Here is a 22,577-nt window from a genome sequence, read left to right on the forward strand (position 1 = left end):
ATGTCCTCCTCATTGTTGCCTGAGATGGCCCAGGACTCAGACTCCAGGGAGGTATCCATGCTGCTTTTGGGGATAGTGGTGGAGTTGCCACCAAGAATAGCTCATTGTAGAAGCGGCATGTCTGTGGTGCAGGACCAGAATGACTGTTCACCTCCCTTGTCTTCTAGTACACTGTTAAAGTTCTTTGATTTTCACGCGGCACTATTGTGTGTCCTTGGTGTAGTCCTTCTACCCCATACTCCGCACAATCTTTTAATAGATGTCTACATTTCTTCAGCTGCACCTGCACAAACTCTTCTCTCCACAGACTGATAAGATCCACCATCTCCTGTGTACTCCAGGGTGGGCGCATTTGGGGCACTGAGTCGCCATGATCAGCTGGCTGGCAAGTTCTCCATGCTGATCAAACAGAAAATGGGAATTCAAAAGTTCCCAGGGTTTTACAGGGGAGGGGCTGTTTCCTGTGTACCCTGCTGCTGTGCAGCAGAGTTGAAAAGAGATCTCTAGAGCAGTCACAGAGGAGCATTGTGGGATATCTCCAGGTGGCCAATTCAGTCAACTTACATAACACTGTGTTCTATACTGCCTCTCTGTAAACCCATCAACATCAAATTAAGTGCTACACCTCTCACAGAGGTGGAGTAAATTAAGTTGACATTACAGGTGAGGTAGATCGGCAGAAGGGACTTGGTAATGTAGATGCATACATTACTAGGTCGACCTAAGTTTGTAGGGTAGACCAGACCTTAGTAATATCATAAGACCCTCTTTCTCTCCAACTTGTGTTGAAAGAAGAATATCTGAAATCTGCAATGGGAGTGAAATAAACCAGAAGGTAGAGTCTTTATTATTGACTTGTGTGGAAAGCATGACTTGTTTGTTTTCAAATAAGTCCTTAAGAAATTTGTCAAGGGATTTCTCAATCAAGAGTTCTCTGGAATACGAAAGGACCATGTTTTTATTTTGCTAGAATTACTCCTCTACGGCAAGATTTTAGCCAAAGTACCTATGGACTCCAATCAGCATAGCTGATAATCTTGCTGAATACTGGATAGTACCCCAAGGGGCTATGGGATTCTGATATTCTATCTAACATGGCAGAAATTCTGCTGTGTATTATGGAAGAGGTCTTATGTGGACAAGGAAGAAGCTCAGTGAGCCATTCAGTAAGTGCTCCAAAGGCACAAAACTATTCGACAGACAAGAACAGGTCAGACCATAAGAATACACAGTATCTCATCAGAAATCCACCTGTACACATTTATCTAGAAGACCTCAGGAAGGGCTTTAAAAACTCAACACCTAGAAGCCAAAAGTCTACTCGGCTAGGGTGAAAACACTTGTGTGGCCACGCTCTCAAACCATAGCCTGCTTCAGTTAAAAAGTAGGCTTCACACTACGAACTGTGCACTGTAGTTAATTGTAATGTATTGTCAAAAAATATAATTCAAAATACATATTTTAACTTTTTGCTAGAGGTGGCTGATTGCAGAAATTTGTTTGTCAAATATATTATCAGATAAGTGTTATCCTTTTTTTCTTTTTTTGATTCTATAGCAGAACATGGTGCAGTATACCAGAGTTCTCTCCAGTCTTCTTCCACTACAAGCTCCTCCATTTTTTCCCTCCCTACATTTTTTTCTACCCAGCATAGATTTTCTCTCCTTTTTTCCTTCCCCTTGTCTCTTCACATGCTCTCTCTCTACATATTTTGTATTTTTCCTTCCTAAGTTATTCCGTCAATGTTTCCCACCACCGCCAGAACATGTGATACACCAAGCACATCCATTCATTAGGCCCACACATAGGACTTGGAAGTTTTACCAGGCACCTGACAGTTTGACTACTCAGCCCATTTAACACAGACCAATAAGGAAGACACCATGTGACATGTCAACCTCCCACCAGCTGCTGGGAAAGTGAAGGATGATGGGATTCCTAATACGGAGCTAGCCCCTTAAAGCTCAGTAGTAATATTGTAGCCAATGAAGTTAATCTGAGGTATGATTACTGCTCATTGAAAACTTGTTGCCATACTTGTTTGGAGGCTCCGTTATTCCTATCAGCATCTGGATAGAGGGTATCAGATATATTTGAACTCCACCCCAAAACCCACTGTGGCTGCTGAAAGGGAGAAATTTTTTTTAAACACAAGTTTAGATTCCTCAGACACTCACAGCACTCACCAAGAAAAGCTTTTACTTGCCTCAGACTAGTGGATTTTTCAAACCCTGACCCCAGGAATGCCTAGAGGATACAGGAGAATGGCTTCACACAGTCATCCTCTCATTGAAGAAGAATATTTCCAGCACTGTTAGCTTAACTGAATTCACTTTCAGGAGAGTTCCCCTCTGTCTTTTCAGCTAGTAACTTATAGAAAATGTGGAGGAACTGGATGAAACAAGATGCAAATGCAATCCAATTATAATAAATTAATATTTGTACTGCAAGATAAAGAGGAATGGTGGCATCTTCATTATTTGCCTCAATATTTATATGAAAAAACTATATAATATTTTGGAAAATAAAGTTTCAGGCATTTAGTAAATTTAAAAAAGGAATCATGGTTAAATGAGGTACCTTGCACATCTCTGCCTCAATTTGCTGATGAACACCTATGTAACTCTTTTTTACTTGTTGCTTGTCTTTGATCATCATTGTAAGTCTATGTAGTGGCCCAGAGTTAAGGTCTTCTGCATGTGTCTTCATTATCCTGCTAAGTTGTTCTGTCTGCTGTACCATAAGCAGCCAAGACTGAAAGAAGGAAAAGGGAGAAAAGAACTTAGCTGCTACTGCGTGATCAAAAAGGAACTGTTGGAAAAGTACATCATAGTTTAAAGAGATTTTAGAAAGATAGTATTTTTGAACATTTGCCTGAATATGCATTTCCATGAATCCTTTAAATATAGTATCATAGTATACCCATGTCTTTAACCCATCCATGCACAGGAGTTAGAGATGTATAAATGATTTATTATGGTCACCTTTCAGCGTAGCTCCAAAGTCTAGGTCTATCATGAAAACCACTTACCTTCACTTGAGCTATCACCCAAATTCCTTTACTTTGACAGACATGCTCTCAATGTCCTTTCTTCTTCCCTTTCCTGTATGTGTTTCCACTGTCCCAGCAGATTTTTCCTTTTATTTAAATTTATCTCAATCACATGACTAATTCTCTTGGCCATATCAGTGGTAATTTTTAAAAGAGTAAAATGAGCTTTCTCCTGATGTAGCACACAGGGCCAGAACCTCAGCTGGAGTAAACTGACATTGCTCCATTAACTTCACTGGAGCTATACTAATGCACATAATGCTGTACATTGAGCCTCAAACTAGCATTCAAATCAAATCAAAGTATTTGGTATCCCATGAAACCTTGTTTAGTTCAGCTAAGGAGAATGAAATGAGGCTCACCAGAGATGCAACTTTATGATAGTAGAATTTTTGTACTTTAGCACTGCTATGAATTACCATATCCCATTTGAAATTGGAGATTTAGATAGATACAATATATAATAATCGGTGTTGGAATATGGCTGGGACACTGGGATCAATGCCTTGGCCTAATACAAAGGTACCAATGCTGCTTTAATTACCACAATTGATCAAGTTCTCCTTTTCACACCTCATCTCAAAAAAGGAACTTCCATTTGTACAAGCCCCCTTAGCACCACACTAGATCGTGAGTTTAACAAACCTAAATGGAAGACCACCACCTATTAAATCATCCACAGCATTTCTTACAGTACAGAAGTGTTCTCTGAAATTTGCTTATCAAGATACTGAAATATTCCTATTACATTGTGCTTAAACAATGCTATCCAAAAGCTGAAAAGTAAAATTAAGGAACTAACTACTTACAGTCATAATAGGAAAAGTTATTTTTTCTAATTCAAGAGAGAAAAGAATATATTATTCTCAATTTTGTTGTGTATAAAAAAAAAAAATAAACAACAACTGTTGTAGAGCAACGTTAGCGCACAATAGCTGCTGTATTTTCCCCCTCCAGAAATGCCAGCATCTGAGGTACAACAATCACTCCAACATTAAATCTGCATACTATCTGTGATTCTATGATATAAAAAATACACTTATTTGGCAGAGAACATTGAATTCTAATGTGAAGCATACTGCATAGAAAACATGATGAAAATATTAGACTTCTATGGTGTTTACACTGAAAATAATTCTTTTAGTTAACCAAAACTAGAGCAAATAAGAAACGGAAATGACAAAAGCTGTAATAAACAGTAACTGAAATTTGTAACAACAGAAGTAAAAGAAATGTTCAAAATACACTAAGTGGCTGAATGGAAAAAAGCATGGGGATATTATAATGAAAAGAATTCTTTCAGGGGAAAAAGTCATATTGTTTATAGATTATACAGCCAGAAGTGAACACTGTGATAGTTTTGTCCGATGTCCTGTATAACACAGGCCATAGGACTTCCCTGCATTAATTCCTGTTTGAACAAGAGCATATCTTTTAGAAAAACATCCAATCTTCATTTAAAAATTTCCTGTGACGGAGAATCCACCACAACCTTTGGTAATTACCCTCACTATTAAAAAATTGTGCCTTATTTCTAGTCTAAACTTGTCTAATTTCACCTTCCAGTCATTGCTCTCTATTATCAAATTTCTGTTCCCCAAATAGTTAGTTACAGACTATAATCAAGACACCTCAACCTTTTCTTTGTTAAACTAAACAGATTGAGCTCCTTGAGTTTTCAACTATAAAACATGTTTTCTAATCCTTTAATCATTCTCCTGGCTCTTCTCTGAACTTGCTCCAATTTCTCAACATCCTTGAACTGTAGGCATCAGAACTGGACACAGCATTCCAGTAGCGGTTGTACCAGTGCCAAATATAATATAACCTCCCTACTCCAACTCAAGATTCTCCTGTTTTTACAGTCAAGGAGCACATTAGCCCTTTGGCCTCACTGTTGCACAGATAGTTCATGTTCAGCTGATTATCCACCTTGACCCCCTCATCCTTTTCAGAGTCACTGCTTCCCAGGACAGAATCTCCCATCTTGTAAGTATGGCCTAAATTCTTTGTTCCTAGAGGTAATATTTTGACATATTAAATTGCATATTGTTTGCTTGCACCCAGCTTACCAAAAGATCCAGATCACTGTGCATGATTGACCTGTCATCTTCATTATTCACCACTTCCTCAATTTGTGTGTCCTCTGCAAACTTTATCAGTAACAGTTTTATATTTTCTTCCAGATCATTGATAAAAATGTTAAATTGTGTATGACCAAGAACCAACCCCTCTGGAATCCCACTAGAAATATACCCATTCAGTGATGAATCCCATTAATAATTATATTGAGACACATCAATTAGCCAGTTTTTAATCCATTTAATGTGTGCCATGTTCAATTTGTATTGTTCTAGTTTCTTAATCAAAATGTCCCCTGCAGTTCCAAGTCAAATATCTTACAAAAGTCTATTACATCAACACTGTTACCTTTATTAACCAAACTTGTAATCTCAACAAAATAGGTTTTCAAGCTAATTTGAGAGGATCTATTTTTCACAATCCGGTGTTGAGTGCCTTTAACTATATTACCCTCCCTTAATTCTTTATTAATAATATGAGTAGGTCTTACCAAATTCACAGCTGTGAAAAACACATCAGACTGTGAAATCTAGCTATTTTAGTGGTATTGCCACTCTTACTTCTGCACTGCCTTCAGAGCTGGAGGGCCAAAGAGCAGCAACTGCTGGCCAGGAGTCCAGCTCTGAAGGCAGCGATGCCACCAGCAGCACAGAAATAAGGGTGGCAATTTCATTACCCCCCTGCAATCCTTGCAACCCCCCGCCCCCGCAACAACCCACTTTTGGGTTGGAACCCGCATGGTTACAACACCATGAAATTTCAGCTTTAAGTATCTTAAACCCTAACATTTAAGATTTTAAAAATCTTATGACTGAAATTTACCAAAATGGACTGTGAATTTGGTAGGGCCCTAAATATGAGCCATTCTACTATTTTGCCCATGATCAATGTCAGGCTGATAGGTCTGTAATTACCCAGGTTGTCCCATTTACGCTTTTTCAATATTGGCATAACATTAGATTTGTTCCAGTACTCTGGAACTTCCCTAGACTTATTGAAAAAAAATCAATATCAACAGTTTTGAGAGCTCCTTAGTCAGCTCTTTAAAACTCTCAGATGCAAGTTATCCAGGCATAGTGATTTTTAAAAAAGGCTTGCTTTTGTAGCTGCTGTTCAATGGAATAAGGATGTAAAAGCCTAACCGTTTAAATATTTAAACAGTAATCATCTGTTTAAACGTTTTAAACAGCTGATTACGTTTAAACTGGGGGGGAAGTCTCTGGGCTCCCCCCACGCCAGAGAAGCTGGGCAGCTCTGGCTCACACGGAGGCACAAAGCCCAGTGAGGGGGGGAGGGGGTAGCTGCAGCTGAGCTCGAGCCAGAGCACCTGGGCAGCTCTGGCTCATGGGGAGGCGCCGAGCCCAGAGCAGTTCCCCCCCACAAGTGCAGAGCGGTAGGGGAGCCACAGCTAGGCTCGGCTCATCTCCCCACCAGTGACAGCTACCCAGCTACAGCTCTGCGGAGGAGGAGCTGCAGCTAGGCAGCTCTCCCTTGGCAGTGAGAAGCAGAACCCAGCATGGCTCCACCCCACGTTTAGCCATTTAAATGTTCTATTTAAACGTTCACAGCTGCCAGCCGTCATGGAGAGTAGGGGGACTCCGCAGCCACCAGCTGCCATGGGCATCTGGGGGTTCTCAGAGCTCCAGGTTTCCCTGTCACCTGTGGCAACTCAGAGTTTCAGTGTCCCCCTACCACTCATGGCAGCTGACAGCAGTGGGACCCAGAGCTCTCGACCGCCACTGACAGCAGAGGGCCCCTGCAGCTCCCAGCTGCCCTGGAGTGATCCTGCAGTTTACAGCCACTGGGGGCAGTAGAGGTCTCCACAGCAGGCAGCCCCACAACCACTGCAGGTGGCCTCACAGCCCCCAGCCTTGGCTAGCAACAGGGAGGACCCTGCAGCCCCAAGCTGCCCTCACAGCTATCAGCCACCACAGGCAGCGGGGGGCCTAGAGCCCCAAGCTGTGATGAAAGATCACGGAGCTCGGAGCGATTATCAGTTGTTGGCTGCGTGTGTGTGTTCCTACTGCGCATGCTGTCCCAGCTCTGCACAGATAACCAAGACACCACTCCACAATTGGATTATTCAATAAGACCCGAGATCCATTTCTGTAACAAAGGTGCCAGGCCAGGTTTATTGTAGACAAAGCATGGTCCTAGTATCCTGCAGACGCTACAGGACTACTAACACATGTATGCTTGTTACAATGGACCAGCTCAATAAATGGTGGGACTTTCTGTTTCCCCCTCAGCTGGACCAAAACATTCTCTTTGAAACCCTCCTTTATGCACTGATACAAACAAGTTGTGTATTGCCCTCTGACATGTGTAACTGCCATCCTCTGACATGGTAAGATACCACCTTTACCTTGTACCGGATGGTTCGGCCAGAACATCTCTATCCATCATATTGTCATTCCGAAGGATCAGTATGCCCTCGTTATCTTGGAGGTACTGGGATATTCTGGTACCTTTCTGGAATGTGCTTGCATGAGTGTTCTACACCTAGTGCTTCCTTAGGAATGTGTGTGTTTGCCAGATACTGTTATAGGCCATGTATCAGGCTCTCAATTTCTACTACAGGAGCCCCTACACTTAGTGGGGGGACCGCGAGCTCAGTGCTGCGGCCAGTGGCAATTGATGGAACCTCCCTCTCCCTCAGTGGGGTTAGGGCGCTCATACTCCCATCCTCTCAGGCTTCAGTAATGCCCAGTCAGCCTGTGTGTGACTTTTACTAAAAATAATAGGTGGCGGAGGGGGGCTTCTGTGAATTTTTGTGTATTAACCATGACCTGTCTGACTTTTATTAAAAAAAAACTATGATAAAATCTTAACCTTAATATGTCGAACTTTTTTTTTTTTTTTTTTTTTTGGACAGGGTGGGAAGGGGAATCCAGTTGTTTCCATTAGTGCCTAGAGAAAGGAGAGGTTAACACATGACAGAAAAGGAGTGGGTGATTCAAGGATAGATAAAGGATAAGAAGCTTCTTGGTCACTTGTTCAAATACAATTCAGATGAACAGTTACTAAAAGTCATTATCTAACAACTATTTGGTGGCCACTGTGGAATAAGTTAGTTGTTCCAGTCCAGCATTTTCAGCAGAAAGGCCAAGAATTGAAGGTCAGGACTAAGGCTTATTAACAGGTGAAGTGGGGAATCTTATTTTGCCACTGCTGTTGCTGTACCTGTTCTGTATCTATTGGGTAAATAATGTATGGTTTTTTAACCTTTCATAAAAGTCAAGGGTATTTTTTATTTTAAACTGTATACAAAAATACTATGTTTAACAATATTACAATTATGAGAAAAAATCTGAGAAACTTTGGCCTTAATTAATGCTTTGTTTTTACAACTTCACATCATGATGTGAATAATGGTCAGAATGTCAGCCTTAGCTCTGAATTTCCTGGCTTTTTTCTATTTTTATCACAACCTCTACACTATATGAACAATAGTTTCTATTGAACTCTTACAAAAAAAAAGTCTAACAACATACTACGTCAAAAACCCTAAACATAAAAGTAGTTAAGTGGGTCCCAGGGTCTACTATATCAGAGCTCAAAATTAGGGATTCTAGCTTGGTCCTCTTTTTTCAGTCCAACCAAAGTGTTTGAATGATACACAGTCTGCTCAGGGACGACAGCATCTCACTTCAAACTACTTACCAATACTAACTCTCAAGAAGCTGCATTAGTAGAGTCCAGTGGGGATGTGGTTCAAATAAAATGAAAGCTAGCCTAACACAGAAGGAAAATGGGAAAGATAGGTAAATAAAGTAGATGGAACACCAGGCTCAGAATGGTTTACGGGATCTGCCCAGGAAGGGACAGAACACAACAGGAAAAGCTTATTCTGACACACTCTTAAATAGTTTATAATCTTTGAGTTCACTGCTTTTTTTCTTAGTTATAAAGTAAATAGCCAACTACATTTTCTATATAATAATTAAAACAACGATTCTGCAATTTCAATTTTTAAACATTATCTTACCTTGGATACATTGCTAATATAATCCAGCTGGGAAGTACTCTCTTTATCAACTTGATTACAAAGATTCTGTAAAGTGGATGCATATTCTTTGTCACTTTTTACTCGCATGGCCATAAATTTCTTCACTGTTTCCAGTAGTCGTAACTCCCAGTCTTGCAATTTTAACAAAGTATCATGAGAATACTTCAGGTCACTTCCAAACCCCATCTTTATAAGGCACTATAGATGCTACAGGCAACAAGAGAGGTTCTTCTAGTCACCACATCTGTAGACAAAACAAAATGAAAAAGAAATATATTAAAGGGGAAATATAAAATTTAATGATCACCAAGTTATGACACATACTGAAATTTAAAGCAAGAGCCTTCCATTCCAGAAAAAGATCAAGAAATATAAACTACTTGTTCAGAAATCATCTAATTCTGGTTCTGACATCCTAACAGGGAAAATCCTCCAGAGTGGAGGATTCTTAATCGAGAATGCCTCGTCTCCAGACTCCTCCCAATTAAAGTATGGGGATATAAAGACCAACTGCATCAGTTGATCCTAACTGCTACAGTATTGCAAGGGCCATGAGGCAGTCACTGAGGATAAACCCATGCCCTAAACCATGTAGGACTTTACAAGTTAAAACCCATACATTTTACTGCACAGGAAAACAAGCTGGAGCCAGTGCATATCATGGAGCAGCAGTATGATGTATTACTTGTGAGAAAGGCTGCCACACAAATGAATCATCACATTCTGCCCAAACTGAAGTTCCTGGGTGGTGGTAAGGTATAAAGGGCATTTCAGTAGCCAAGTGTTCAAGGAGACAATACCAGGGATAGACACATTAAAAAAAAAAAAAAAAAAAGCTTTTGTAAGTTTGGTATTCCCCTATTCAGGTTGCCATAAAATAGTTACATCATTTCTAAGGCTTTATGCAATGCCCCTGAACTTTGTTTAATAAAAACTCACTAATAAAAAAGACTTGAGAAACAGATACAGAACACCAGAATTTGTGAAACAGGAAGTAAGAAAAATAACTATTTCCTTCAAAATAAACAAATAAAACACAAAATAAGGATACCAGAAGTTACATTACATTTGTAAAAAATAATTATAAAACAATTCTTAATGGTATGTGAGAATGCCTAAAGTATGCTAATGAACTGATCATACTGTCACCTATGGAAACCTTCTAAAATATATGGGCCCTATAGGTCAACCTTGTAAAGACAAACCTTTGTTTCAGAAAGAGCCTCAATACAACCAAAAGAAGGTAAAATTTTATTAGATACATGAAGACTGAACAAACACAACCTAAATAAACATGTAAGAGAACGTTAGACTGGCTATAAAAACACTACAAGAAAAAGCACTGTGGTTGGCCTTTAACACGTAAAAGAAACCACTAGATAAATATCACACCGCCAAGACAGTTCAAACCAATCCAGTCTATTTTATAGGAGTGAAGTCAGATCCAGCTTTAAACTAACTGCAAACAAATATTCTATCTACACAGAAACTCCAGCAGCAACAGCTGCAGACAAGGCAGAGCAGAGCTCCCCTGCTAATCAACATACAGAAAAGAATATTGAATTTCTGGTTTCATATCAACCGGGGCAGCAAACTCTACCCTAGCGCAAAACATTAGAGGATCAAAAATTAAATCCAAATGAAAGCATGATCCACTCATATCTATCATTGCTCCCAGGGCTCAACAACTCTAACCTCCTGACCACTAGAGCAAAGAATCTCCTACCTAAAAGCAAAAAATGACTAAGTGCTAAAACAGAACCAAAAACACCAATATATAAATTACTGGGAAGAACAAATTTAAAAAAACAGCAGCAACAAGCTAGACGAGAACCATCATGGTAGCAAAGTAGCACACAACAGTGAAATTTTGCAAAACTAAGGCATATTCCCACCAAATGCAGAACCAGTGACAAACTGAAGGTAGAAATAGAGATGCACAAATCTAAATCCAGAAAGCAATGACTGTATGGCCAACGAAACAGAGAGGAGACTGAGACAGGAAGGCACTTTCTATCCCAATGTGTAGAATATGAAGAAATGCAACAAAAGTATTTCCTCAGGTTAACTGAAATCATAAATGAAACAAAACTCTGTCTGACCTTGGGAGAAAAAAGAGAAATGCCAAAGATGGCATTATGCTACGTACAATCAGATTGAGATGGACAAAGGAATATTCTCTTCCATTAATGCCTAACTAGGAAATTCTATCCCGTCCAGGCACATTCAAATTTGCTCATGATTCATGACCTCAAAGTCTGAATATTACTATGCACTGTACTCAGGAATGAGACCACCAACCTTAAGAAAGCTCTAATGGATGCCCAGATGCTTATGGTTGTTATGGATATTGTGGTAGTGCCCAAATGTGACTTAAAAGTTTTCCGACATAAAGAGAGCCATAATCTCGGCGCAAAAGACAGGTATATGGGCCCTAGGTCTGATCCAGTATGGCAATACCTATCTAGAACTGTATCCTGTCTCTGACAGTGGCCGGTGCCAGATGTTATAGAGAACAGCATAAGAACCCACAGTAAAAAGATACAGGGTAATCTGAGCCCCTCCTCATAGGTCTCATCGTAGACTCTAATAGACATTGTCTTGAGACCTGAAGCATGAGGTTTAATATCCCTTCCAATGTTTGTCATCATTGGTTATAACAACTCTGAATATTCCTAATAACTCTCTAGGTATCTGATCCCTTCCAGAATTTTGATAAATTCTCAACCCCAATTATTTCCAGTGGCAATGAGCTCCACATTTTAATCCCACATTGGGTGAAAAGTATTTCCTATTATCAGTTTTGAACTTCCCACCTTTTAATTTAATTGAAGGTCCCCTTATTCTTAGGTTGGGGGTGGGGGAGAGAGAGAGAGAGAGAGAGAGAGAGAGAGAACAGAAATGCCCAATCTACCTTCAATTAATTATTTATATACTTTTATCATGTCTCCTCTTATTCATCTCCTTTCTAAGATAGACAGTCCTTATCTTTTCAAGCTCTCTTTATATAAGAGTTTTTCCATGCCCTTTGATCATGCTCATGGCTCTTTTCTGAACCCACGCGTTCTGAAATATCCTTTTTGAGATAGGATGACAAGTACTGTATGCAGTATTCCACATGAGGCCACAACATTGATTTATATAATAGCATATATATAAAAGTATCTGTATTAATTATTCTCCAATCCATTCCTTATGCATACTAATAGCTTGTTAGCTTTTTGACTGTAGCTGTTCACTGAACCGTCCATGACAATAGCCCAGTCTTTACAGCAATAACACATACCAAAGACAGCACACATCCGACTTCAACTTCAAGCTTTGATACTGGTCCTTAAAAACCTCTTCAGGAGCTACTTAATCTACCTGACACAAAATCTCACCTTCTGGAATTGATAGTCTGTAGCAGCTATGTTTCACTAAAAAAATGAAAATGACTACCAAAAACGTGAAACTAGTAAGTGATGGAGATCAACTTTTCTCACTATATGGCCCACAACTATGAACTTCATTCCCACAATGCTTTAGAATGATCATGAAACTGTTGGAACATAAGACACACTCCTTTGACTCTGCTTTTCCACAATAACCGCGCATTCAAAATGTTACCTATATTATAGGGAAAAAATTCCAATTGTAAGTAACAAGTATTTGTCTATCTTTTGACTGCACCCCTTCTTCCTTAGCCTTCATACGTCACTTGTCATCTTAAAAGAATAAGCTCATCTACTGGCATCTTCAGTTCCTCTATACCAATGCCCAGAATGGACGTCACCCTTTTAAGCAGCTCCTGGTGGGAGCCGAAATCATCCAGTGGGGCCATGGTGGAGGGTCTTGCTACCACTTAATCAAGCGAGGATGAGGAAGGGGCTGGTAGCTGCGGCAGGATGGGATCCTCTTCCCTGGCTGGGATGACTCTTCCTTGGCTCCACAAGCCGGGGTAGCTCCTCCTGGTCAGACTCCACACATTTAAGTATGGTGCTATACTCTGGGGCACCAAAGATCTTGGTACCGAGGTCCCTGTCACCGAGTAAGCCTGTTGGATGCCCATGGGTTCCAGTATTGCCACAGTCCGGGCCACTGTCCCTGAGGCCATGACCCCATCAGTGGCATCATGGGGAAGCCAGGTGCCAGGGTTGAGGACTGTCCTTTCAGCAGCACCACTTCCTCTCCAAGTCCGAGGAACCGCTGCCTGGTGACCATAGCGGCACTGATGCCAACTGACCCTCGGCGCTGTAATGCTCATGCCACAAGAATTGGCATCACTGACTTTCAATGTGCAGATGACTGTATCATCCTCGCACACACAAAGGCTGACCTGCAAAGCACCTTAAATCTTTTTGCAGATGCCTATTACAGCCTGGGTCTCTCGCTCAACATCGGAAAAGCCAAGGTACTCTACCAGCCCTCACCTACATAAACTACTCTTTGTACTCCACAAATCACCGTCGGCAGAGAACCGCTGGAAAACATGTACCATTTCCCATATCTTGGCAGCCACCTCTCCCAAGCCAGCATTGACACAGAAATAGAATACAGGATCCACTGTGCCAGCATATCCTTTGGAAGATTACTTAAACGAGTCTTCAATGACAGAGATCTACAAACAGGCACCAAAGTCTTGATCTACAAGGCAGCTGTCATCCCCACCCTCCTCTATGGGTGTGAGACCTGGGTGAACTATAGAGGACATCTCAAGCGGTTGGAGTGGTTCCCAGCAGTGCTGCCTTAGGAGGATCCTCAAGATCAGTTGGGAAGACCAATGCAATAACAGCAGTGTTCTCTCTGCAGCCAGCATCAGCAGTGTAAAAATGCAGGTCATGAAACACCAAGTTCGTTGGGCTGGCCACTGTGTACATATGCCTGACACTCGCCTTCTGAAGCAAGTCCTTTTCTCTCCATTAAGTCAGGGAAAAAGAGCTTGCAGAGGGAAGCAGAAGTGCTTCAAAGACATCCTGAAAGTACACCTTAACAAGGGTGGTATTAATCCAACAAACTGGGAGGACTTGCCATGGAACAGATCACAGTGGCACCACACTATACACCAAGCTACAGCCCACATTGAGGAGAATAGATGTGCTCATGAGACAGAGAAGCAACAAAGGAAGAAAGAAAGGACACAACACTCTAGCCAACAACTATGTCTTCTCCCAAGATTACACCTGTCACTTCTGTGGGAAAATCTTGAGGGCATAATTGGGGTCTTTAGGTACCTAAAAATCCACCAATGAACCTTTTGTGCAGATATCATCCTCATATTGAGGGACAGCCGAAGACTAGCAGAAGGTAAAAGTTCACATACCTTTTTAAGTGCTGTTGTTCTACAGACGTATCCTTAATCCTCTGATCCAGTATTCAAATCTTCTGACTGTTCCTTTTTTCAACCCTTGCTTTTTATTTTTACTTTTTTAAATGTCCTTTAATTCCCAGGGAACTCTGTAAAAACAGAGACAGTTATTTTTTCATCTACTTTACTACACTTTTTTAGTACTTTATAATAATTTAAAATTGAACCAGATCCTTTGCATTTTCAAATTATCAGTTGAAGACATGAAACAAAGGGCTTGGAGGAAACAGGAGGAAAGATTTCTCTAATAATCAGGAGCCATATTCTGCCATCAGTTTATGTACAGAATTCCAAGTGAAGAAAACAGTTTTGTTTAAATATATATGGCCCAGAATGGTTATAACAGCTGGACTTTCTCAATTTATTGGAAGTAGAAAGGCTTATTTTCATTTTTTCGTGGCATTTCATTCAGTTAACGGGAAATTAGACCACTGACTAACGCTGAAAACACATTTGAAATAAAACAAAATTAAGACAATAGAGGCGTGCAGAGAGCAATTCTTTACCCCATCCTCAACAATATACACAGGTTCCTCTCCTCCTTCCTTTTCTGCTCCTTTGGCTTTATGACAACTCATATACAACACAAACACTTAAGCCTAAATTTCCTCCTCAAGACTGGGGTATCCCTCCATAATCTCCTCTACCCTACTGCCCTCTGCTCAAAGAGAGCATTCCACAGCCTTTGTTTCCTGATGGGACCTAACTGGGCCAATTCACCAACATGCATCTCCAGTAATTACCCTAAACAGAGTTTTAGCATTCAGCAGAAAAGCCCTGAATTCCTACACAGGATCTTAGAATTTGCCACTCTCCTAAAAACAAACCACTTATTTAGCATACACACATCATGGTAACTGACACAAAATAAATATGTATGTAGATTTGTATAATTTTTAGTGTGTTTAGAAATGGCATGGGACAGACACATTCAATTGACACGTGTCAAATATACCTTACATATTTTAAGTGTTGCATAAAATCACAATTATACCTAAACAAAGGAGAACTTCATTGTGAGAGTGGTCCCTGAAAACAGACAGTGAAGGGAGGTGGGGGCAGAAGGGTGTTAGAAATAAACTGATGGGTATATCCCAATTGCACTGTGTTTAAGATCCACTGGTTTGAAGTGGTGCAGGTCCAAGCACTTGGGAAGTGGGAAAGCCTGTGGGAAAACACCGCAGTAGGAGAAGCTGGCAAATTGGAAACTGGAAGCTGTCCTTGAGAAGTATGCCAAATTGACTACTTGGTGTTTCCAGGCTGTCTTCATGAACTGGCAGCAGATGAAAGAGTAGGTGGAGGGAATCTTCTCCTGAAGATTCTGCCTTTCCTCCTAGGCTGGCTGTGGTGGTGAGGCATAAAAAAAAGCATACTGAGGAGGCTGTTGTGGACAGAACTGCTTCTTCTTTGGGAGTGGCACATAAATATCCAAAGACTTAAGTATAAGCTCTAAGATCTTTAAAGCAATGCAGCTCATCACTGGTCTGATGCAAAAAAGGGCATCAGTCCCTCAAAAGGAAGGTTCTAGATGGTTTGTTGGACCTCTTGGGAAAGACCCGATGACTGGAGCCACAAACATCTGCATATTGTAATTGCTGATGCCACAGCCTGGCAGCATAATCCACACCACCTAATGTGGCCTTAAGTTAGGTCCTGGCCACTACCTTTCCCTCAGCCACCACAGACAGAAAAAAAGTTACTAACCTTTAGTTACTGTTGCTCTTTGAGATGTGTTGCTCATGTTCATTCCATGCTAGGTGCACGCACCATGCATACTGTTACCAGAGATTTTTCCCCTCAGTGGTATCCGTAGGGCCGACTCTAGCACCCTCTTGAGCCACATACGTATGCACCAGTATAAGGCATGCCACCAGCCCTGCACCCTCTCAGTTCCTTCTTGCCGGTAACTCTGACAGAGAGGTAGGAGGGTGGGTCATCATGGAATGGATGTGACCAACATCTTGAAGAACAACAGTTACTAAAGGTTAGTAACCATTTTTTCTTCAACAGCTTGCTCCTGTCCATTCTATGCTAGATGGCTCACAAGCAATACCCCCAGAGGTGGGCTCGGAGTTCGTGCATGTGCTGACTGCAACACTGCTCTCCAAAACTGGCATTGTCACTGGCCTGTTGGGTGATGGACTAATGGGACACAAAGGTATGAACTTATCCTGTTTGATTTTTAGGAGGACCTTGTAAACCAAGGGGATCAGTGGAAAAGCATACAGTAGACAGTCTGCCTATGATATCAGGAAGGCATCAGAAAGGGAGCCCACGCTGTGCTGGGGCAGTTAACAGAATTGTTGGCATTTCCTGTTCTGTCTGGTGGTAAAAACAGGGTCCACCTGGGGAAGCCCTCTCTTCTGGAAGATGACACGGACAATCTTCAGGTGAAAAGACCACTCATGGGGAGAGGAAAAGGATCTACTGAGGCAATCCACCAGTGTGTTTTGGGCTTCCTCGAAGTGAATGGTGTGTTTCATGCAGAAGTCCCATAGCTGGAGGGCTTCTCTGGCACAGGGCTAAAGATCAAGCCCCTCCTTGCTTGTTGATGTAAAAAAACTGATGCAGTGTTGTCCATTAAGACCTGCACCAACTTTGCCTGACATCTGGGGAAGGAACACCTGGCAAGCCAAGCATATTGCCCTGAGTTCCCTGATGTTTATATGCAGGGAGAATTCTTCCTGGGACCAGAGGCCCTGAGACTGTCAAGGTGGGCTTCCCACCCTGAGTCTGATGCATTTGAGAGTAAAGTTCCCAATGGATAAGGGGCAGCAAAGGGTACCCCTTTCATTATATATCCTGAATCTCTCCATCAGGTCAGAGAAGCAAGGACCGGAGGTAGAATCGTGAGTGTCGAGTCCAAGTGGTGTCTGCTCGGGGAGTAGACTTTCACCAGTCACATCTGTAGAGGTCTGAGATGCAGCCTTATTTACAGCACCACATGCCACCATGTGACCCAATAGTTTGAGGCAGACTCAAGCAGTTGCTAGTGGATAGGTCATGACCATCCAGGACATCCATGACCCTGGAAATCATGTCCAACTGAAATGAGCGTCCAGAAAGGAGGCTTTGGCCTGGGTCACATAGAGCACTGCCCTGATGAACTCTATTCTCTGGACCAGGACTAGAGTTGACTTCTGCTTGTTTATCAACAGCCCTAGTGCCTGAAAGGTGGTCCAAACGTACTGATGCTGTACTGCCCCGAGTCTACGACCAACTTTTGATCAGCCAGTCGTTGAGGTAGTGGTAGACTTGCATGCCTTGATGCCTAAGCAAGGCTGCTATCACCACCACACACTTCATGAAGACTTGTGGAGTTGCCAATAGGCTGAAGGGAAGAGCAGTGAATTGGTACCGGTGCAAACCCACTATAAACCTGAGGAATCTTCTGTGACCATGAAAGACAGAGATGTGAAAATACGCATCCTTTAAGTCAAGGGCAGTGTAGCAGTCTCCTTTATCCAAGGAGGGAATGATGGAGGCCAGGGAGACCATACTGAACCTCAGTTTCTTGAAATATTTGTTGAGGCAACACAGGTCCAGGATGGGCCGCAGACTCCCTTTGGCCTTCAGGATTAGGAAATATCGGGACTAAAACCCCTCCCCTCTCAAAACTCAAGGAACTTCCCCTAAGGCCTCCACACATAGAAGGGCTTGCATCTCTTGGGTAAAAAACTGCTCATGAAAAGGGTCCATGAAGACGGATGGGTGCAGAGAAGAAGGGAGGGGTGGAAAAAAACTGGAGGGTGTAACCCACTGTTACCATGCTCAATACCCAACAGTCTGATGTTATATATGACCACACTGGACTGAAGGTCGATGGGCGGTCCAAACACAAAAGGGGAGACAGATCTGGAGTTGAGACTAGTATATCACCCTCGGGCGCACCTTCAAAAAGCCTGTCTGGCCTCACCCGAGATATCTATGAGAGCCTGACTGTAGGCTGAGGTAGGAGGGAGGAGTTGGCGTCGCTTATAACCCTTCCCTTTTCTTTTGCAGGGCACATGCCTGAGAGGCACCGCAAACCTGAGAGGTCACTGGGGCCTAAAGTGCTTCCTGGAAACTGGAGACATGTAAAGACCCAAGGAGTGAAGGGTAGCCCTTAAGTCCTTGCGGCGGTGAAGCTTTGAATCGGTCTCTTCAGGGAAAAGGGAGGTGCCCTCAAAGGGGAGGTCCTGGACGTCCACTGAACTTTGTGAGGGAGGCCGGAGGATTGGAGTCATGAACAGTGCCTCATGATGACTGCTAATGTCATAGTTCTGGCTGATGAGTCAGCTGCATCCAGAGCCACCTGGAGGAAGGACCTGGCCGTAGACTTGCCCTCCTCTAGGATGGCCATGAACTCCTATGGCAGGGAGTACTTAAATTTGGACAATAAGATCCACAAATTAAAATTGTAAAATCATAAAATCCCCCGCAGGGCCTGCAAGTTGGAGATACGTAACTGGAGGCTGCCCGTTGAATAAACCTTACAACAAAACAAGTCCAATGTCTTGGCCTCATTATTTTTGGGGGTGACACTGAGTTGCCCGTCTGTACCACTCATTCGCAACTGATACTACCAGGGACCCTGTGGAGGTGATGTGAATAAAGACACTCAAATCCGCTGACTGTGACCTAATATTTCTTCTCTGCCCTTTTTGAGGTGAGGCCTTGTCCGGTGATGACGAGGAGGATGACTGTGCCAGAGATGAGGCTCTCTCCTCCTCCCCAACATCCACTAAGGCCATTTCCTAGACATCTGCACAGGGTCAGTACCAAAGTCAGGGTCCAGTGCCAGATGGGAAGACGTGGTAGCCCACCTTCTGATACCACCGAGTATAAGCCCGGTGGCAGAGGAAACCCCTAAAAATTCCAGTACTGCCACTGCATCAGCCAGTTGCCCGGCACCGGCAGGAGAGCCAGTAGCAAACTCAGGTATAGACTGGGTACCAGTAAGTTTTGGGAGGAGCAAAGGATTCCCCTTCTGACTCCAATGAAGATTCTTCCTCTAGACACCAGGGTGGTACAGTACCCGCTTTCGCCTCCTGGCGGTACCGGGGAACCACGGCGATGGGCCAGTGATCGCTGCATCAAGACCATGGAGAGCTTGCTGCTAGAAGATGCTGCAGTGGAGCTCGCCGCACCTTGCTCCTTTCTGTTCCCCAGTCACCTTGGCTGACGAGGGACCTTGAGGGATCAGCAGGATCAGGAGGGACAGCAGGTCCTTTGCCACCTGGAAAGCCTCCAGAGTCGAGGAGGCCAACAGACACCTGATGCCATAGATGCTCCCAGGACTCCATGGAAAGTCATGTACCAGACTCAGAGCTCTAGGCGGAGTTGATGGAGCCATCAGAGGCTCAGGGGAGGACAAGTGGCCCGACGCGGCTCTCATCGTGTCAGTTGCCCCCGGCTTGTCCTCCTTCTGCACCAGAGAACGCCCCCTTTTTATGCATTGTTTCTTATGCCTCCTCCTCAGCACCAGAGATGAAGAACAGTGCCGAGAAAAGCCCAGTGCCAGGGAAGCGCTCCGCACTGATGTTGAGGTGCTTGGTGCCGATTCAAAGCGGCTTGACTCAAAGGATGGTCTGAGGACTGCCTCCATAAGAATGGCCTTCAGCTGAATGCCTCTCATCTTTCCTCATGAAAGGTCTAATGTCCCTGCAGATCTGACTCTAACATGAAACTCCACAGGCACTTTAGACAGCTAGAGTGCAGGTCACTCACTGGCATAAGCTTATTGCACGAGGCACACGGTTTGAAGCCCAGGGACGGGGGCGTTGCCTCGCCCCTGGGACTAAAGGTCCCTCGACAACAGGGACAACTAACACTACAATATAACTAAATCTAATTAAGAACTAACTATAATAACTATTGAGATAGAAAGTCCAAACCACTGGGTAAGAAGCATTGCTGCAGCAAGAAGGATCATTCCAGCAACCATCAAAGGCAGCAAGAAAGAACTGAGAGGGTGCGAGGTCGGTGGTGCCCCTTATACACACACATTTGCACACACCTCCAGAGCTCTGGCTCTGCCAATTGTGCATGCGGCACACACACCTAGCATGGAACAGACATGAGCAAGTAGTCGAATAACTCATCCCTTCTCCTCTGGTAACTTGTCCATACACTTTAAAATATTGTCCCAGCAGGAGAAATCAATGCACCAGCAAAGCCTGCCGATGAACAAGCTAGAGCTGTACATGAGCAGTTGAATAAAGTTTTCTTCCACCCTTTTATTTTAAGACAGATGCTTGCTGATGCTCTCTTTCATGGACAGCCAAGACCACCAGAGACCCCAGGACGGAAGGAGTTAAACTTCTGCAAAGGAACTTAATACCTCCACTCAGTTCTTTTAGCTCTATGTGGTAGGAAAAATGGAGTTTGACAGCACTTTAGCTTCATTTGACTAGCTTCATTTCCTGGAAACATTGCTTGAGAAGGCCCCAAGATATCACAATCTGTGAGACCTCTCTTGAATCCCTTCCACCTGAATTCTTCAGAAGGTCCTAGTGGGCTCTATAATCATACGGTGAAAGAACAGAGCCCTCTGACACAACTGCCTCATCTGGCACTGAGAAGAAAGCCAAAAGCTGGCTGAGGTGGAACTCCCTCAAATTCTTCCAAGGCGGAATTTACAGAAGCAGATAGCTCCTGTTTGGTACCAAGCCCAGCACTGGGAGCAACTTCTTGCAGGTCTTGACAACACCTACTGGATAATGTAGAATGGGGAGAGTGCAAAGATGATCTAAAGGCAGGAGGAAACTCCCACTGATATGGTCCCAGAACCCAATTTCTTCCTGACGAAGGATCTCTACCTGCTGGCTAACATAGAGCTTCCACTGGATACCAAGGGTGGAAACCCCTCAGAGGAAAGTGATGGCTTACATGATGCAACCATGATATATATGAACCCCCTTAAAACTCAAATGATGAACCGGAATCATCCAACCAGGGAAATACGGCTTCTGTTAGTGCCTGGAATCCAGGGAACGTGGTATCAGCAAAATCATTCATGGTTTACCTCTCAATGACACTATACAATGAAGGTAACTGCTGGTGCCCACCGAGCCAGGTGCTAAATTCCAGTAGCCAAAAAATCCTCATGAGTGACCAGGTGTTTTCAACACCAGAAAAGACTCTTTCTGCTGCTGAGGCAACAAAGATGGCACCGCTGAGCTAAATGGTACTGCCCTAAAGGTAGTTCTCAATGGGGCTGGTACAAGCACCAGACTCAATTACCTTGTCTGAGTACATGCATGTGCATCGAGTGCACTCAGCCTCAAGTGCACTCTACTTTTTATCTCCACATGCTGGCTGGATTTCAGTGCTGGAGTCCTCGACCTCTGACCTAGACACTGAGTCTCTTTTGATGTTATCTTCTGACAAAGACATGCTCAGCATACACTGAGGTTGGACACAGGACTGCCTCCCTTAGCAGGTATTTTAATCTGACCTCCCTGTCTCTTAGTTTTGAGCTTAAAATTCCTGCAGATTTGGTACCAATCGCTGATGTGAGCTTCACCAAGGCACTTCAGGTGCTTGAAGTGCAGGACACAAACTGGCACTGGAATCTTGCAAGCATCATAGGGCTTGAAGCCCAGGGACTGAGGCATGTCCCAGCACTGGACTCTGGTATCCAAACAGCAGGAATCACAGAGTACAAAAAATATAGCAGAAAAAGGAAACCTAATATTAAAAACTATCCTACTACTAAAGCTATAATCAAATACCAATTATATACAACACTCACAATAAGGGAAAACTTGCAACAGCAAGAAAATTCCCCAGCAACCATCGCGGGTAGTAAAAAAAGAACTGAGCGGGGTCAGGAACAGCTCTGCCATTTATACCATTGAACAGCAGCATGAAGCCGCAGAAGACGCATGCACTTCCCCAACATTGGGGAAAAATCTCCCACTGAACACACACAAACCTGAAGAGGAATGGACATATCTATCACCAAAAGAACACAGTTATCTTAGTAGCAGCATTTTGAATGGACTTAAGGGAAACAAGACTGCAGGTAGCAAAGCCAGAGAACAGGCATATGTAGAATCATAGGGCTAGAAGAGACCGCATCTAGTCTAACCCGTCAAGATGCA

The 22,577-nt window shown here is 43.0% G+C and overlaps 1 protein-coding gene and 1 non-coding gene across 10 annotated transcripts in view; one reads left to right on the forward strand and one right to left on the reverse strand.

The window, feature by feature from the left end:
- FER (FER tyrosine kinase) overlaps positions 1 to 22,577 on the reverse strand; it is a 316,011-nt gene that overhangs the window by 271,925 nt on the left and 21,509 nt on the right. For all 9 annotated transcript variants that reach the window (XM_067569167.1, XM_067569169.1, XM_067569168.1 and 6 more), the window contains 3 exons: positions 14,446 to 14,579; positions 9,123 to 9,387; positions 2,581 to 2,754 (listed from right to left, as the gene is read on the reverse strand). In XM_067569167.1, coding sequence (XP_067425268.1) covers positions 2,581 to 2,754; positions 9,123 to 9,329 — 381 coding nt within the window. In that variant the 5' untranslated portion in view covers positions 9,330 to 9,387; positions 14,446 to 14,579. The remainder of the gene's footprint in view (positions 1 to 2,580; positions 2,755 to 9,122; positions 9,388 to 14,445; positions 14,580 to 22,577) is intronic.
- Positions 1,955 to 2,121, forward strand: LOC137167267 (U4 spliceosomal RNA). Its single transcript, XR_010924078.1, has one exon. It is a non-coding gene; the product is annotated as a U4 spliceosomal RNA (small nuclear RNA).

The sequence above is a fragment of the Emydura macquarii genome, unplaced genomic scaffold, assembly GCF_026122565.2.
Source record: "Emydura macquarii macquarii isolate MOO-44397 ecotype Brisbane River unplaced genomic scaffold, CSIRO-AGI_Emac_v2 contig_2897, whole genome shotgun sequence".
Classification (NCBI taxonomy): Eukaryota; Metazoa; Chordata; order Testudines; family Chelidae; genus Emydura; species Emydura macquarii.